Raw genomic sequence first — 16,975 nt, 5'->3', positions numbered from 1 at the left:
CCACACATCACTGAAAGACACAGCTACACAGCACCAAGTCAGCAGAGCACATTTGTCCTTGTTTCAGTGGCACCCCTACCTGTTTCACAAGCACAGCTTGAAAAGGTTACTGCAAAACCACCTTGTGATTTCCAGATGGAAAGAGTTCATGTAGTGCATCAAACATATATAACATTCAGAACCACTTCTTTTAAACAGTAAAGATTCAGTCATTTTTAGGACCACAGTCTGACAAGATTTCAGCACTTATCTGGTATAGTACGTTGTAGAGTGTGCTCTGAAATGACAAATAAATGGCCAGCTTTCGAAAAAGCTCTCTCTGAAACCATACTCTAGTAACAACACTCGAAAAATAAAATGAAAGATGATAGCTGAAGCTCTGATTTCATAGCTTTGGTGAATACAAAATAAAAGCAGCATGATCTTGGGCTATACCTCATGGTTTTCTGAAGGACTGTTCCTGTAATCATACAGATATTGCCAAAAGAAAACTCCAAAAGTGTTGTTGCATACTATTACCATAGAGCTGAAGTACAAGTAATTCCTGTAACAGCCAAGATAGATACAAGTATTAATGCAAAACTCGAAAACCTGAAAGATTGATATGTTTCTGTAGTAAAGGTATTGAAGGGTGCAATTTAGTCATTATTAATAGAGATTATAAGAGGGAAGTCAAAGTCCAAAGAGTTACACAGCTAACAGTGCAGGAATAAGTTATGCTACACTTAAGAGCTGCACAGAATGACTGCATTGGTTACTGTAACATTTGAAGGACATGAGAAAAGTACAGAAATGTTCATCTCTTTCCATCTCTTGAGTTTATACTGACAATTAACTGCTCAAATACAGGTCAGATGTTGAGAGAATGCACAGCTATCAACATACATTACTCCTAGCAGTTTTAAGTGTCTAAAAAATACAATCAATTAGGAAAGTCAGTTTACACAGATCTTGGAGATAAATTCTTTTGAGTACAACTTGAGGGGATGTGCTGACAAACTCTTCAATGTTGATTGAGTCAAACTTAAAGTCATCACAGGTATAATTACAGGTCTTCTGGAAGATTTAAGTCTATCCAGAGCAAAGATGCAATGAGCATGTGCCAGGAATCAAAATCAAACTCACTCTTTCCACTTAAGAGTTACATATGAAAACAAACCAACCAATCCATTTTCTGTTAAGAAAGCTGAAGGAAGTGCATCCTGAAGGGTCAATCACTTCTCAGTCTCAAAAAGAGATATCAAATCAAACAGAAAATGTTTTACAGTCATCTTTCCAACTTAAGACTTGTTGCAGAAAAGCATCTAGACACATGTTTCATGCTAAAGGAAACATGATATTAAGCAAAGAGTAAAAGTGTCCTTATTTAGAGAGAAAACCTGGACTACTTTTATTAGTGGCAATTATAGGGTTTTGAGTTGCCACGGAGAGAGATTTTCAATATACATTCATAGAGCCTCACGTATGACAGCTGCCTGATAACCGAATATTATTATCTATGGCTCTCTTCGAAAGAGAAGAAGGAACCTGGAACATGAACAGCCACCACAGTATCAGAGCTTCTCCTAGAAGCTAGTGTTTAGTTCTATTGACACATTCAGCTTCATTACATCACAGGTGCTCTCCAGTCTGGGCAGCTATTTTGGATACAGAAAGGTTGAGGTATTCAGAAAAAGAGTTATGCTGATAACTTTCAGGTTCTTTCTCTTTCTAGTCCTCTCCCACGACTCCACCACACATATACCTTCCATACATTTTATCCTCAGCCCATCTTGCTCAGCTTCAGCACAGCTGCAAGAGTGAGGGCAGTCATTACTGCCATACACTATGCAAGTGTTTCATGCTCCTTCCAAACCACGCATAGGGGCAACCCTTATTTCTCATGCATCCTCCTTGATATGTGACCAACATAGGAATAAAAAAAGATGACCAAGATTTAAGCAGCCTAAATGGATTTCATTCCTACAAATCCTCTGTTATATGACATCTGATCATTTCTACTGTAATTCTATCATTTAAACATAAGACATGAAAACAGTCTGTACGATCATAAGAGTACCGTGCTTCTAGTTTTTATCCTTCAGTTAAGCAGCCAAATGCTTGGTGAAATCAAGAGATAAGAGATTCTGACGGCTGAAGTAAAACATAATTAAAGACAGCACTTCAATCTAAAGGGACTGCAGTCATCTCAGACCCTAGAATGTACATTTCTTACTTGAAATTCACAGAACTCAGACTTTCCAGGGCAAAGTCTCATGCTCTCCTAATCCTGAAGTCCCAGGAACCTTGTATTGGCAAAGTCCATGACCATGAGCCAGACCACAGAAATTTAGTAACAGCCTACTCAATGTCTTTCATTTTCTGAATCCTGACCTGAGCATTTTACCACAATGCCTGCATTTAAAATGGCAAGGACGGCACTTGCAATGATATCTCCAATTTGATGATACACTTTCCAAATAAGTTCACTTGTCAATTTTAAAAGACTGTATTTAAACATAAAATGCCTTTTTCTCCAGAGCTTGACTTGCATTATCTGAGAAGCAACATCTACAACACAATTCCACATAGCTAAAAACTGCCTGAGTCACTAGTTAAGCAAGACACCTCCAAATAGCTTCATTTAGATGCATGAATTATCAGTGAAGAAAAATGGATGAGTACAAACATAACCAATTTTGCAACAGGCAGCCAGTTTAAAAACATATTTCAGCACCTACTGCAGGTGCCATCCTGGAAAAGTGACAAGTTATATCTTAATCCTTCACTTAACTATTTTCCAGGTTTAAAACCAGCTGCTGCAAGCTAGCATGGAAAGTTTGGCTTTGCCAAAGCCCATCTGTCTCTCTCACAGCTCCATCCCTCCCTCCCTCCCAATACTTTCCTCAGCCTGCTTCTTTCCAGGCACATCCTCACAGACTTGGGCAGGCCTGGCACTTAGATGTACAGCCCCCCTGTCTCTGTTGCACCTTTTATATGAGGGGAGGGATTCAGAGGAAGTGGGACAGAGGTGAAGCCAGACTCTCCTGAACAACAGCACTTGGCAAGTGCTGTTTCTTCTCTGGCGATCTTCAGCGCCAGCTTGGACACAGCCCTGTGCCACACACTTCAGGTGACCCTGCATGTGCAGTGTGGACTAGATGATCTCTAAAGGTCCCTTCCAACCTTAAGGATTCTATGACATAGCTGCATACTGAACCTCAACTCCACACCTAGACAAGGGGACAAAATTTCCTCAGATCTTTTGTGAGACTGAGACACTGTTTAGACAGGTTATGTTGACTAAGTGTCAGCTCCTGTGGTAATTGGTGTTTAAGATTTTCCTCGCTTTCTCCCCACCCCCTCATTGTGCTAACAAGAGCAAAGGAGAAAGACTGCAAGCTAAATATCCTCCTGTGCCACAGGCTCTAGGTGATCCTGCGTGTGCAGGGGGGGTTGGACTAGATGACCTCTAGAGGCCCCTTCCAACATTAAGCATTCTGTCATTCTACTACTGGAACCTTGCACCTAAGTGGCTTCCAGCCTCACCTACTCCATGCAGCAGCTATGTCTCCTCATCTGTAACTTCCTCACTTCTGCAACTGCTCCCAAACAAGCAGTAACAGCTCCCCTGCTAATCAAAAGCAACATGGCCTCCTAGCTAACTTTTTACCCACCAGGAAGAGGTTAAGAGAGGAATAGCCATGCAGGCTGTCCTTCCAAACAGGTTCTGCAGCTGAATTCCCAGCTGTTGCCAGGTTTATGATTAACAACCATGCCAAAGTGAGCATGAAGGTTTCTGGTCACTGTAACCTTGTGACAGAGTTCACAGCGAGTACACTTATATTTTACAAGAGAGACTGCTGTGTTCAGAAAACCAGCAAGTTTGATCATTTCATAGATTTTTTTGATATTGAACTTAGTTATTTCCACTCTGACTAGAAACTGATTTCATCATGCAAACTGAGGCATTGTTACCCTGAACATCTGCATCGTATCAGGACATTTGGAGATAAAAGAGAGAGCAAGAGAGAAGCAAGCATGGGTTCTGCCTGCTCTGTGCTAAGGAGGAAATATGCAAGGCAGATTGTGGCAGGTATTTATTTGCTAGTCTCCTGTGACACAAATTGCCAAAGCCTAAGATTCCTTAATACTACAATTGAAAGAAACCTCCACATAAGCTGCAAAGAGCAAGTCTCTACATCAGACAGGTCCAATATCTCAAAACACTTGGAGCATGTTTTTAAAGCTTTAAAAGCAGGCAAGAAGCAGCTAGTTGCTCCTACTCCTGTGCTGTTCAGCATAAACCCCTCCAGAGCCTTTACCTTGGATACCTGGTTCTGTCTTTTGCTCCCCAGCAGATGCACTTACATTCAGAGAAAAGCCACATGTTTCATCAGCTAAGAGGCATCACAAGGAGCTAAGATACCGTGTCAGACCTGATAAGTAACCCAAGCCTCATTTCAGAGCTGAAAAACTGGAAATACAGATAGAGAAACTATTTGTCTTGTTTCCTAGAACTACTTCATTACAAAATTACCACTTCCCTTTGGGGAAATAATGTATACTAACATCAGTTGCTGGAAATTAACGCAAACGCTAACTCTGAAAAACAGGGGACTTGTGGCTCTTCCTGTCACCACTCAGATTTCTGACCTATTTTTCAAAGAGGTAAATTACAAGGAAGGGCACTTTCATAAAGACACCCTGTGACCTGCATTCAGTGAAATGCCCTTCCCCAGCAAATTCTGTATCCCTCAGAGGCAGGGCACAACCACCTTTCCAGCTGTCATCTATCTCTGCATTACAACCACATGCCCAGCTAATGTGACAATAAACACAGTTTTTTAATTAAAAAGCTCTTTTATTCAGAAATTGGCTTTTGCTAACTCTAAAGGACTTGTCTAAGAGGAATTACCCAAACAGTTCTGTGCCACTGTTTGATGTTTTGGTGATCAGCATGAAAGAAAAGATTTTAAAAACATCCTCCCACTATAGATATTTAATAAAGACAAAAGAGCACAAAAAAATAAATTACTTTGAATTTATAGTAAGAGAAGAAAGGGAGGCAGAAAAAAAAAAAAAAAAAAAAAACTTAGTGCAAGCTTATCTGTCTTGCCACTGAAGATATTAATAAAACTCTTCAAGCTATCCAAAGACAAAAATATTTTTTTAATGCCAAGTGCACTGGAAAAAAAATCAGTCCAGAGTCTTACTCATAAGCAGACATTATGGGAACTAACTACCTCTGATTAAACACAATCACATATTCTGAAAACACTAATGGAAGCTCTTAAGATGCTGGCAGCGTAAGTTTCACTCAAGGGGAAAAACAAATACATGCACACAAAAACAAAAGAAACACCCCCTACACACTACCTTTTGTAAACACACACCTGGACAGCAGATATTAGAGCACTCCACTCCTTTGAAGTCCCCAAGCCTTTTGTGACTGCTTTAAAAAGGTTTAGAACCCCTGAATGTTTTTCTTGCCTTAAGAAAACTCCCCAAGAAAACTCAACCATGCTGCATGTCACAGCAAGCATTTCTATAATTCATATGGCAGGGGTCTTCAGGTATTTCTGAGAAGGGAACAACTTGTCTTACACTTCCAGGCTCCCAAAAAGAGAGATCCAGCCCACTCCCAGTGCTTAGCAAAGATAGTCCACTCCTGGCTGCCTTCATAAGGAAGGCATTTGTGCCAGGTAAGGTGGAATATCTAAGCATGGATTCCTTTTACCAAGCAGCTCATTAATTTCAGTGTCTGAATTTCCAAGCAGCTGTACACAGAGGACACTTATGCATGCCTAACCATCTCAACCTTTGTCAGTACTTTTTGGAAATAATTTGTAGGAAAAGCCAGAGAGGCCAGAATCCTAATCTACCATCATGGCTGCAAAATCAACCTGGTACTTGAAAAAAAGGGGCAAAAGACCTTTGTACAGAGGGACAGAGTTGTGGAGACAGCCAGTTCACACTTCACAAAATACACAGAGAACTGTGGATATTTTGTGTATGTGTCTAAATTCTAACTTGCCTTATTGTTGTGTAACAGAAGATCCTCCTCCTCCTCCATCTCTACAGAAGGATAGCCAGCAATTTGAGATGCCTATTGTTCTAATAACCCACTAAGGATTTTTTTTTTTAATTACCCATATTAAAAAAGTCACTGGACACAGTTTTCCAGCTATATGAGAACATCAAATTCAGAAATGGGAGCAAGAGCTGAATCTCCACCTTGGATTTGGCCTGGGGATGTATTTGGGAGAAGGGCTAAGAATTTAGCCCATAAAAAAAAAAAAAAAAAAAAAAAAGAGAGAGAGAGAGACAAGACATAAGTAGCAAGTGAACTAAGTGAACCTCAAGGCCTACATTCAAAAGCAAAGCTACAGTAAAGGCTTCAGGGATCCTAAGAAAATATACATTCAGACCACTCCCAGCAAAGCCTGGGAAGCAGACTGCTCTTCAGCACACACTGATTTTGCCTCTTACAACCTAATTATAAAAATGCTTAAGCAGAGGGGGAACAAAAACAAAACAAGAACAAAAAACACCACCACCAAGTTGTTGAGAATAAGCCCATTACAAGCCTATTAAACTCTGTCAGCAATAACTGAAAGAGAGCAGGCATAGAGGTACAACATAGCTGGAAAAGCAAAGGAGAAGACTGTGATTCACAGCCCTCTCTTCCCCTTTATATAAGGCTCACTAATGCCAGATAATACGATCTGCATTGATACCATCTGCACTCCCTTTCACTTTGGTGCATTTCCCAGAAAAACTGAGCAGACCTGTCTCCCCACCCATGCTCAGATCTTGCTTTCAAGTGCCAGCCAATATTATTCAGCACCATCACTGTGTTAATACACATGATCTTCAGCTGTTAGGTGCTGTGGAGCTGGAGCAGCTAGCACAGAGTAGCTATCATAATCTTCTTAGCTGACTGGAAGCCTTGTATAAAAAGCAAACATACCTGGCTTGCTTCCTTCATTCTCATGCCCCAGTTGGCCTTTAGTGTTCAAACCGCAGGCATATACTTCCCCACCTTCCAGCAGGAAGATGGAGTGGTTTCCTCCGCATGCCACCTCCTTGACATTTCTGTCATGAATGAATCCATACACTTGCGGTTCAGGAACGATGACCTGGAGGTTGCTACCTATCCCAGGCTGTCCAAAAGATGAGTATCCCCAGCATAGCATTTTCTCTCTTTTCAGCAAGTCATGTAGCTTTATCCTTCCTGGGAAAGGGAAACAAGAGGAAGAGAACAGATAAATATTCAATTCAAACAATATAATCAACTTTTACATGTGTGTATCCACAAACACACACTTGAGTTAATTGTTATACATAGTACACAAATAAGACACTAAGAATTCCTCCACTTCAGACAGAAGTTGGTTAAAGCTTTTCTGGAAGAGGAAGAAGAAATAAGAGAATGAATAAAATAAAACCAAAGCTGCTAGACATCAGATCTTACAATTCATCACACCAGTTTTCTAACTAAAACAATTTACAGCAGCAGCATTTACTATCTCTAAACAAGATCAAAACCAAAGGTAACCCCTGAAGTATCACAGATTTCTCAAGAAAACAAATTTCATTTTATGATTCCGAGCCAAAAGGAAATGACTGCATTCACTCCTTATCTAAAGCTTGGTCCTAACTCAAGCCCTAGTATTAGCAGTAAAGTCTTTCATAATCTAAGCCCTAAGCAATGGGCCTTCATCTCTCACCTCCTTATCCTTGTCAGCTGTAGTCTCTTCCACAGAGGCAGGACTGAGCAGAAGGAAGTAGAGGATTTTCTAGCTGCAATTCATCAACAGTACTACTGCAAGCACCCCAGGAAGAGCTAATGGTGAATTGCTTTTAAGCATGCTATGAATCCCATTTATTTCTACCAGCAAGGACTGGTAGAAAGAATCACCCCATTTATACACATCCACGTGTGTGTGCGCGCACACACGCAACCCTAAACTAACCATGGGAAAAAAAAAGCAGCAGGTTGCAGGGCTCTGTCCAAGCATTACATAGGTTGCTGTGTGTTTTGTATTCTGTTATTTTGTTGTCCTCAGCAGAAAAACTGAACGAAAGATATCCTGCTAGTTAGTCCATTTCTTATGCTGAGAATAAAAGTGCTGTGGACATAGTAAAATTCAAGTGAATATATTTGTTTATCCTTTAAAGGACCCATCTGATAAATTTGTACAAACTTCACATTCTGTCAGGGGGAAGAAAATAGTACAAGCAAATTCCTAAAAGTGGCAATGCCAAGAGACAAAAATCATTACAAAAATCACAAAATGAAGATCTGAAATGGTAGCAATCCGGGTCTGTCATTTCTCTCAGTCCGGGGAATTACCTTATTACCAAAAATCTAAGTAGTTGCACAATAAGAGCAAACCTAAGGATCCAAAGATCCCAATTCCTTAGGACATAAATGAAGGTTATCTCTGAGATGAAAACATTTCATGATTAAATGGGATGAACTCCAATGACCATGTACAGCATGAGCTAAATATTAATGTAATACATCTTTCTAAAAAGGCTAAAAGGCTCCTAGAAAGTCTCATCTCCATAGATAATTACTCTTTTTTCCCCCTCTTTTCCACTAAGAAAAAAAAAAAAAGCAAAAACAATCACTTGTCTTTTGTTCATGATTCTCGCAAGAATTTGCTACAATGTGCAGGGGTGTTAAGATAGTAATGCTAACAGGCAAGGAAAACATGATTTCAAATTGCAAGAGTCGAATTCTGAGTAATTTACAGGCACACTATGGTCATGTTTTAAGGGACCTCAGAAGCCATAACTGCTGGTGGCCTGATTTTCTGAAGCACCCAGAAGTTTGGTAGTCCCTGCAAAGGCTGACAGGAACTCCTGAGCACTAAATAGTTCAGAAATCTCTACAGTCCATTAAAAAATAAAAATAAATAAATAAAAAATAAAAGAGAGAGAGAGAGAGAGACAGAACAGCACTTCCCACTCAAGGGTAAAAACCATACAGCCATACTTCATGTGAGAGCATGGGCACAGGAACATACTGGTTCTCCAATGGCCTGGTGAGCTACATTTGAATTATTTTGAAGCCACTGCAATTTCAAAAAGACAACTATTTTTAAGAATTTATCTCCCAGATACAGCATGCCAGTAAGCTGCTGCAAGTGTCATTGCAAGCAGTTGCTGCGAATCTCAGTGCAAACAGGATCTTTGGCTTCCTGTGTCATGAAACACAACAAATATTCCAGTGAGAAATTCACATGCCATTTCCAGTTATGCTTAAGACAGTGACTCCTCTGACAATTGCGGAACAACTGAAAAAAAGCATGTAACACTGCAAACTACATCTATAGGCTGCATAACCCACCTTATGATAAACAATTACATTAAAAGCTTCTAAAAGCAGGAAGTAACACATGCATACACCCATACATATTTTTGATTCACACATCTGATTTTTAAGAAGTGACTAGTCAGTTCTGATATTCATCTGCACATATCTTCAACAAGTTGAAGTTTAATCTTTGAACATAACACTATGAAAAGGCTTAAATTGTGTTAAGACATTGAAGCTCCTGGCCCCATTTTGAAAAAGACTGCAGCAAGAGAAAAGTAGCACCCACATACAGTACGTGCCACTGTTCTTTACAGATCTCATTGCATCCAGGTTGGTACTCACATTTTAGACGGTAAGAGCAGATGCAATGCAGCAAAACTGCTCATCTGAAGGAATTCCCTTTTTTTTTTTTTTTTTTTGGCTAAAAAAGGAGGGGGGAGGGAGAACATGAGGCCATCCTCAAGCACAGATATGCCAGGAATAATTCACCACTGAAGGATGTGCACAGCACAACAGAGAAAAAACCTCACGCTGCAGGCAACATTTTGAAGGAGACAACAGGGGGTGGAAGATCCACCCCCTCTAAAATAAGCCTCAGCTGACATACGAATGTATGGTCTTTGGTGAGAAACAACCCTGGTACTTTGTAGGATTATTACGAAATAACACTGCTGCTTTTAAGATCATGACAGGGTGCATTTTATTTTACTCCCTCCATTACTTTTTTTTTTTTTTTTTAAATAACTGTTACAGTCTCTTCAGACCACCACAACACCCCCCAAAAATACCGATAACAACAAATTAACACTTCCTCATAAAGTGAGGTAAGCATTGTTCAAAGCTGCATGCTCTCAAAAAATCTGCCAACTCGCAGGGTATGAGCAAATAACCCTCCTTCTCTGCTGCTCGCGGGACTTGAGCTAGCAAACGCACCACCAAAAAACGAAGGAACCTGCCGCTCGTGGCTGTTACAAGCGGACTCCCAAGCCCGCTTTCTCCTTTCTTTCCGCCCGCGTTGCGCTGCAACTCCCAGAAGAAAGCAAGGAGCAAGCGGTTACAGCAAGAAGGCGTTTCCACGGCACAGCCAAGCGCCCGACCACCAGAAACTATCTCCTACGGATACCCACCGACACCCAGCCACCCTTCTGCAAGGGGGGAGCAAAAGGAAAGGCTTCGCCAAAGAACCTCCCCTTCTCCAAAGCCCCAGCGGCAGCCGCCTCCTTCCCCACGACCACCCCCGGCCGAGCGGCTGCAGTGCAGCACATGGAAAAGAGTCAGGGGGGAAAAAAGAAAGAAAGGGGGGAAGGAGAAGGAAAAAGGGGGTGAAAGAGGGGAAAAATGGCGGGGGGGGCGGTGATTGGGAGAAAAGATGGGGAGAGAGACGAGGAACAATGATGAGGAAAGGAGCAAAGGGCACTGCCGCTGAAATGCCGCACAGGCTGAGCTCACCCGATGCCCCTGAGACGCCGCTTATGCCCCTTAAAAACGACCCAGACCCCGCGCTGCCCACCTGCCGCTACTGCCGCCGCCGCCGCCACCACCGGCCCCGCCACCGCCGCGGCAACGAGGAAACCCCCCCCACCAACGTTCAGCCTGAGGGACGGCGCGTCCAGCCAATAGGCAGAGGGGGGCCGGCCCCGATGAGCCAATCAGAGACTGAGAACGAGGCTGCGCGAGGCTGCGGCGGTTGGGGCCGTCTCGCGCAGGCAGCCGTTGGCCGTCGGCCGTTGGGCGGGGGCTCGTAACGGCGGCGTGGAGGGCGGTGCTTGGCGTTGCTGTCACGCGGCCGGGAGGAGAGTCGACGGCGTCAAGCTTGAGGAAACAACGCCGAGAGGTCAGAACTCCTCCAGGTTTGGATAAGTTTGAAATATTACTACTTACTAACGTTAGTCAGCCGCGTCCCCCATTCCTTTTCATTTAAAAAAAATCTTTTTTTTTTTTTTTTAATATTACATTTTGCCTGGCCCATGGGCATCTGACAAGCCTGTTTGCCTTGGAACCCCTATTTTACATTGGATTGCAAGCTGGGGAAAATACAGATTTCAATCTGGGGAAAATATTTGTGGTCAAAATGTAAATCTTTTGAGGAAAAAAATAGTTTTTTTGTTTGTTTGTTTTGGTTTTTTTTGGGTGCAAAAAAAAAAGGCTGGATTTCAGTAGTGGGGTAAAAGTAACCAAGCATCCTCCCTGATAATCCTCTGTGAAGGAAGGATCTGTGCCCAAGCAATGCACGAGCTGACTCCCTCTCAGACCACCAAAATGACCATCAGTATTTGTACAAACCACATGGAGGTGTTTGTGTGAGCTCCAATAAATAAAACCCCTAAACCATGTTATGTGCCCACAGTATTCATCTCCCCTGTGCTGCATCTCTTGACAGCTTTCAGTGTTTGTATGCCTAACATGAAGTATGTCATGTATCAGGCAAAAATGTGACCTCTGTTGACTTGGGTCATGCAAAATTTGCATTAAGTGAACGTCTTTGTATTGTAAAATTACACCATTGACACAATTACTTTTATTACTAGTGTTGGAAACAGCTTCTACAGTAACAGTAAACACTTAGAAGAAAAAAAATGGTTGTTTTTATTTTACTTATTTTGTCATTTGGAAGCCCTTTATATACAACCTGCCATTTCCCTTTGCACTCAGTTTCCTTTGTTTGTTTGGGTCTCTGATTGAGCAATCAAGGAGGCAAAGACAAGCCAAAAATAACAAGGCAAGCTAATGAAGTCCGGGAGGATTTGTGAGAGGTAACTGGGAAGCTCTTGCTGAACGAAATTACTAGTTGGCTTTTATTTCAAGTTCAAGAGAACTTTTAGAGTTAGTTTGTAAATGCATCAAATGATAAAGAGACCAAAATAAAATAATTCTGTATCTGTTTCCGTGCTGTCTACTGTGTGCCACTCCCTCTAGAGGCTGTTACAGGTGTTATTTTCTTAATAAGAGCTTGGGTTCCATTGCAGTATGGATTTCCTTCATTGTACCTTTTTTTTTTTTTTTGTCAGGCTGAATCAAACTGGCAAGTATGGAGTCAACATCTCCCTGCTGGCTAATGGCTACTCCAGAAGGGACCACAGCAAGGTTAGACTTTTTCCAGAAGTGCATTTAGCTCACTCTTTTCTTCATGGGTTATCTCCACTTGTTGAGAAAGATAAGCCCCTTCAGAGTGATACCGGATCCCCCCAGAGACCAGAGATGAAGGTATGCAGAAACTGCAAAATATGCAGCTCATCAGGATTTGTAAATTGCCTCTCTTCTCCCCCACTCAAACAAAGAGCTGCCCAGTGTGAAGAGCCACATTGGCCAACATAGAAGACATCTTCACCATGTTGATGTTGTGGTAAAACAAATAATTATTCATTGGAGTTGCTTTCACAAAGAGTGATGGGGTGGAAGCTGCCCTGTCAACTCTCTTCTGGCAGGTACCTCTCCCCAAAGAGATCACAGTATTTTATAGTACAGATGTTTAATGAGGCAGAGGTGGGTGTTGTGGTATCAGTTTTTCACCAATGCTGCACTAATCATTCCACAAAACACCCCTGAGACCAACATGTAACAGATATTACAACCCTTGAAGAGTGGTAGTTTTCGTGGGCTTTGCTGCCTCTGACTACCAGTTTCTCAGTCTGGGCTCTAAATCCAAAAATGGAAAGCCCCGACAGGTCCAGGACTTTATTGGGGTTGCTTCTTGCTCCTGTTGCAGATGGCCAAATCCTAAATCATGCTTGGCTTTCTGCAGCAGATCCACCAGGAATGGCACACATCAAGGAAGAGTAAGCACTGTTTATGTTTTGGAACACACCTGTGAAAGAATGTTCCCCAAATCTAGACTGTGGAGCAGGCTGGAGCAGCCCATTTCTCCAAGCTAGTGCACAGCAATCAACTTTGTCGTCTGCATGTTCTTCTACAGAGCCGGGCATCTCCTTGTGCAGTGCTGTGAACCTGGCGTAACCTGAATTCTGTGGCAATCTATGGGTGTCTGTGTTTCCTGCAAGCAACAGCAGTCCAGAGGGGTGCATTTCAGCATATCTTCAGGCCAGCGATGCAGGCTTTTTGTCTGCAGTGTGGCTTGTCACAACCTGACAGCCACTGCACTGCCATAGTTCATTAGTTCTGAATGATCAGGATAAATCATTAATTCCTCCAGCTTTGTCCCAAGCTGAGGATAATCTAAATCCTTTCCTGCAACCCTGAGGAATACAAGTGGTTTACAAGAGACTCCCAGTATCAGTAGATAACCTAGAAAAGCTTGAAATTGCAACTTGATTCATATGCAACTTGATTCATATGAGAAAGCCCCAAAATCAGAATGTCATTTAAAAAAAATATGTTTTTTTTCTTCCCCGATGTAAAGATTTATTATATTTGAGGTACCCAATTCATAAATTTCAGGGGTGCAGGCAGTGAGTTAATGAGTGCTGAGAGTCAGATAAGCTACAGCTCGTTTTATGAGCTGTTGCACAATGTCGAGAAGAACATAAACTGATTCCCAGGCAAAAGGGGAAAACATGAGACAAACAGGAAGAAAATTATCCTCCCCATTGATCAAAAGGAATGACTGCTGCAGCAATGTCTTTCAGTGTTAAGTCAAGCTGACCTTTTACTCTGTCCTGTCAAAATCTTTATGGAGAGTGTTATAAAAGGGATATGGTATATACAGACTGCTACAGAGTCTGCACTTCCCATTACTTGTATTCCCCACCTCGATGCATTTCTGCCACCTGATTTCATTACACTTTCCTTTCCTTGGGTGATGTCCAGTCCTGTCTTTCACATGAAGTGGCTGAATAGCAGCCCTTTGTAGAGAGCATGTGTGCATAGCAGAGCTCAGAGGTGAGGTGCTTCTGGGAGTCCTTCAGCATTCCCTAGCTCAGTTGTGGCACTGCAGAATTGTTAAGAGAAGAGGCAGTTAGAAGTGTTTTTCAAAGGAAACTAGGTTATGCCAAAATGTACTCATACCTTGCATCAGAAGCATTTAATTCAAGCAGTACTAAGAGCCATCCCTGGGGTGCCTGCCTACCCTGTCTTAGGACTGAGTAAACCTGTAGTCAGGAAGCAGCCTGGTTTCAGCAGCCAATATTTTCCAGAACTGTTTCCATAAAGAGGTATAATGACTCAGAGCAAGTACAGGATGTGCAGGTGGGATCAGGGTGCAATGACATCCTGAGGAATTGCTGCTACCTCTACTTGTAATCTGCAGTAATACAGTAAAAGGCTTCCTGTCCTACTGATCTTCTCTGATGTTTAGGGAGATGTAGAAACTCTGTGTCCCAGAGAAACTGGTGCCTTGGTATTTGACACTTCTCCCTCTGTTAGGGATTCTTTTCTATCTGAAATTGATTTTTTCTTGGCTTGACCAGACTTCTTAGTTCTGGTTACAACATCTTTGTGCATCATTTTTTCAGGCTTGTTCTTTTGTTATCTCAGAGGAACTAAAACAAATCTCACTTACTGTGTAAGGTCACAAAGGATTTGGGTCTGGCATACAGACAGATTCAAAACCTATTTGCATTTCAGATATGGCCCTTAGAAAACACCCAGTGGCCCCAAGACCACCCAGCCCATGAAGACACTCTCTTGTCTTTCCCAATAAATAACCTCAGGGAAAGAAGAAACTGAAGTGGGGAGAAAGCCAGAAATACAAAGAGTGAAATAAAGAGTGTATTGTTCATGTACCAAGGTGCTCTGCAGGGCAGTCAGGGCTTGTGCTTCACTACAGGTGGCATTCATATCAGAAGAATGATCTAAAAAAATCCTGCTGCAGGTTCAATATATTTTTGCTACCTGTGTAAAACCTTTTAGACTCACAGCAGAGTATCGGGTTCACACACCTCGTTTTTCTGTGTGTATTCTGTAATAAGCACTACTTGACAGAATGTAGACACAGCTTGGTGCTCAAAGTCATTTCAAGAAATGACAGAGGAATGTCAAGGAACTCAGCTCCTTCTGAAGTTTTTTTTTTTTTTTTTTAAATAATAGCAGGGCTTATTTGAGGACAAATTAAAAATAGCCCTGAAAGTTACTCCAGGCTTTATCTCTTCTGTGCGGTTGCATCACACATGACAAGAAGGAAATTCCTTCAGGCTTTAAATAAACCTATAATCATTTAATCTCTAATGGGTTATTTTGAAATTCAAGCAGAATACATCTTCTGTGCACTTGCACACCACTGAAGATCACTTCAAATTTCAAAGCCCTAATGGAGGCTTAGAAAAACATAGATAGAAACAAGCAGTCAGGAGCAAGCTGGCAAAAAGGAGCAGGCTGAGCTGCCATGACAGAACTGCAATAGCCTGGCATCATTGGGGTGGGATCTGCTGGTTCAGTGAGGGTGGCACCATGTAAGGCAACAGCTTGGGCTTCTGCCAGCTTTTTTTTTTTTTTTTTTTTTTTTTTCCCATAGAAATACATCTGCAGCAGGATGGTGGCTTTTAAAAAAATGGTTAGAAAAAAGTTTTTTTTTTCTTTCTCGTGTAGTGGGAAAAAAAGTCACTGTGTCAAAATCCATCAGACCAAGACAGTCTCTGAGGAGATGGTTTCAAAACCTCCCTTGTTGCTGTGACCCCTGTGGGTTAGTTAGTCCATATGCAGGAGTCATGCCCTTGCTTTGTCAAGGCACATTGATGCCCTTTCCAGGAGGAAAGAAGGACAATTCCATGGTACAAAAAGCATGATTTGATAAAAAGAAGTGGGTTTTTTTTGGATGTCTGTCATTTTTTAACCTACTGGAGGTAATATCTGTGTATGTTTGCTCCTGTAGATATCTATCATGAGTAATTTGCAGAAAAGATTTTGAACACCAAAGAAAGTCTCAGAAAATGATTGTCCCAAGTTAGTCATTTTTGGCTTCCTTGGCTTCAGGTCTTCCAGGAGGGACAAGTGAGCCAGCGTGAGACACCACTGCCACAGGCCCTCTAGCTTCCCTTAGTTGAAAAGCAGCGTTAGTCCCCTCTTCCTGTCATAGGGCTGTGCTACCACTTTTCTGACAAAACCAAGTGTCCCTGTGCTTGAGGTGAGCCCTTGCAATTGCCTTCTTTTTGTAGCTTCACTTCTTTTCTCCTGTCCTTCCCTTATCTGCTTGACAGCTTCTACCTTTTTCTGCCCTCCACTGCTATTTTTAGGCAGTTAGACCAGGTAATCAGAGAATTTGCTGGGATTTTTGTTTCCCTAATGACTAAGGCTCTCTAAGGCATCTGACATGTCCACAATGACCACCACCATCTGCTTGCCAATACAAGTACTTTGATTGGTGGCTTTTGTAACAATCTGCCAACAACTGGAAGATAATGATTACTGTATTGTAACTTAAAAAGGAGAATTCTTTTTCTTAATATGCAACACAGTCACTTTTTACTGAGCTGAAAATTCGCAAAGAGGGTCTAGGTCCTTGCAGGGAACCATTTCCTTACCTAAAGAAAAAAAGCAATAGCCTTAAGCACTTCAAAAACAGGTTCATGTAATGCATTAGCATTTCAAAGTGGCCTGCAAGGCCTGACAGGCTCAGACTTCAATAATTTTCTGTTCTCATTAAAAGATACTGTATCATATTAATATTCTTTGACAACAGAGATACAGAATATTCTACCCTTACTTACGCTTTAATGTACATCTGACAAAATTATGGACTCTTGGAGCAACCCCTACAATTTGAGCATCCTTGCA

General features: G+C 41.8%; 1 protein-coding gene across 1 annotated transcript in view; it reads right to left on the bottom strand.

Annotated features, from left to right (window-relative positions):
* Window positions 1–7,234, bottom strand: part of HERC3 (HECT and RLD domain containing E3 ubiquitin protein ligase 3) — a 41,969-nt gene extending 34,735 nt beyond the window's left edge. Inside the window, exon 1 of the mRNA XM_088521955.1 lies at window positions 6,953–7,234. Within this exon, the coding sequence (XP_088378081.1) occupies window positions 6,953–7,178 (226 nt within the window). The 5' untranslated portion in view covers window positions 7,179–7,234. The remainder of the gene's footprint in view (window positions 1–6,952) is intronic.
* Window positions 7,235–16,975: the final 9,741 nt, after the last annotated feature.

The sequence above is a fragment of the Tinamus guttatus genome, unplaced genomic scaffold (genome assembly GCF_059628265.1).
Source record: "Tinamus guttatus ecotype Peru unplaced genomic scaffold, ASM5962826v1 Tinamus_guttatus_pri_ptg000140l, whole genome shotgun sequence".
Taxonomy (NCBI): Eukaryota; Metazoa; Chordata; class Aves; order Tinamiformes; family Tinamidae; genus Tinamus; species Tinamus guttatus.
Note: the sequence above shows the minus strand (reverse complement) of the source record. Positions and strands in the feature narration are given on the sequence as shown.